Genomic DNA, 1,966 nt, shown 5'->3' on the forward strand with positions numbered 1-1,966 from the left:
AAAAAAAAAAAAAGGCTGTGATAGGAAATGATTAATACAGCAATAAGGGATAATAGTAGCTGTGATGCTCACTAATATCCAAACTATAATAACAATGGAAAGAATGTGTCACTTAACAGTAGCTCCATTTCAAAGGACACCCCCTATCCCAAAAGCTAACCCTCATTAGGGGTAACAACTAAGTGTTTTTATATACATTATAAAGACATAAAACATATATGTATATGTGTGTGTCTATATACATGTATACATATCTGTATGTGTGTGTGTCGTATATGTATATATATGACATATATAAGGAGCTCTGGTAGCACAGTGACTAAGACATCTGCTAACCAGAAGGTTGGTGGTTCAAACCCACCAGCCATCCTGCAGAAGCAAGACTGAACAATCTACTTCCATAAAGATTTACCACCTCGGAAACCCAATGGGGGTCACTATGAGTCAGGACCAACTCAGTGGCAGTGGATATGATATATGTTATCATCTATCTATCTGATATATATGATATATAATAAAAGGAGAAAAATAAATGACTGCATAGTGAATTGGTATCTTGCACTTGATCTCACCTTGTATTTGAAAAACCTGATCCCAGTTGATAACATCATGTTCTTCCAATAGCTGTTGGTAAGCCCTAGCATCCTTGTAGAACACGGCATAAGCATTAGTATAATGGTCCAGGTTATCTCTCTCAGCCTAGGACAGAGGATATTATCATAGAAATCTGAAGCATATTCTCTGGATAACCCAAATCCTAGATATATTAGATTACAATAGCAGAGCCTGTCTAGATAATTTTTCATCACCAAAATTATCATCAATAAAGCAATGGCTAAGTAGGAATGTGGCCAATATGCTGCAGTGAGGGGAAGAAAAGATATTTTGGGACTTTTGATTGATTTATTCTTCTTGGAAGATAGTCCATGCATATTATGGAGGATTTAAGACATCTATTTCACCTTTTCCAGAGATTGACTTAGCAAGGAGTTTCTATTATTAACTACTTTATATATAATTCATGCATTTATAAATATAAAAAAAGGCATAACTCCACCTAGAAGAATCAAGGTATAACTCTACCTGGAACTTTCCTTACACATCAGGGGAGGACTTCTTTGATCACTTGAGCCTCTCTCTGTTCTCAGAGTCAGAATAGGGAGGAGGGTATCTTCAACCTTCTATTTTTACCCACATGACCAGAGTAATGGATAAGCTAGTTTATAAAAATCAGACATGAGTGCTTCATGCTTCTAGATATTATGAAGCACCAAAGAAACACATTATTGAAAATCTTTAGAATACAGGGCTTTCCTTATATCTGACACTCCAAAGCTAGTCAAGTTAGGAATAGTGAATTAGGTAGCTTGTCAACCTATCTACATGGTAGTGTGGTTAACACCTCTTTTACCTAATCTTTCTTCCCAGTTAAATGCCAAAGTTTTATTTTATTTTATGCCTTTCAAAACTATACCTCTCTCTGTCGTCGAGTGATGACAGCCTTGAAGTTTGGCCATGAATCCAACACTACTTCCTTTTGGAAAGGATTACCACGATTTATATTCATCACTGCTCCATAAACCTGAGCCAGAGAACCCAGAGAGACAAGTAAATCACATTAGTAGTTGTTTCACTTATTTACTATCCTCTTTACTGCTTGTCCTACTATATAATCATATCCATGAGGGGAAATTATATATACACACATATAACAAATACATGCACATAAAAATTTTGTTATTTCATCAGTATACATGAAACTGGCACAGTTTATGAAAGGCTATGAAAACACTGCCCAAGTCTTTATTAATTATTTGTATTATACAACAGGGGGAGATACCAAATTGATAGACTTAATGGATCGATGCCAAATGAATCAGCATCTGATGTGTGGATCTGAGCTCGTACGTCTTTAAAAATTTCCACAGATAATTTTGATGTTCAGCTGCTTTTTTTTTTTTTTTTT

At 35.3% G+C, this 1,966-nt stretch overlaps 1 protein-coding gene across 1 annotated transcript in view; it reads right to left on the minus strand.

Moving 5' to 3' along the window:
* The window catches only part of GLYATL3 (glycine-N-acyltransferase like 3), a 41,046-nt gene that overhangs the window by 35,417 nt on the left and 3,663 nt on the right, over positions 1-1,966 (minus strand). The window contains exons 2-3 of the mRNA XM_007936287.1: positions 1,475-1,582; positions 573-699 (exon numbers count right to left, since the gene is read on the minus strand). Of these exons, the coding sequence (XP_007934478.1) occupies positions 573-699; positions 1,475-1,582 (235 nt within the window). The remainder of the gene's footprint in view (positions 1-572; positions 700-1,474; positions 1,583-1,966) is intronic.

The sequence above is a fragment of the Orycteropus afer genome, unplaced genomic scaffold, assembly GCF_000298275.1.
Source record: "Orycteropus afer afer isolate SDZICR_OR568_19922 unplaced genomic scaffold, OryAfe1.0 scaffold00034, whole genome shotgun sequence".
NCBI classification, from domain to species: domain Eukaryota; kingdom Metazoa; phylum Chordata; class Mammalia; order Tubulidentata; family Orycteropodidae; genus Orycteropus; species Orycteropus afer.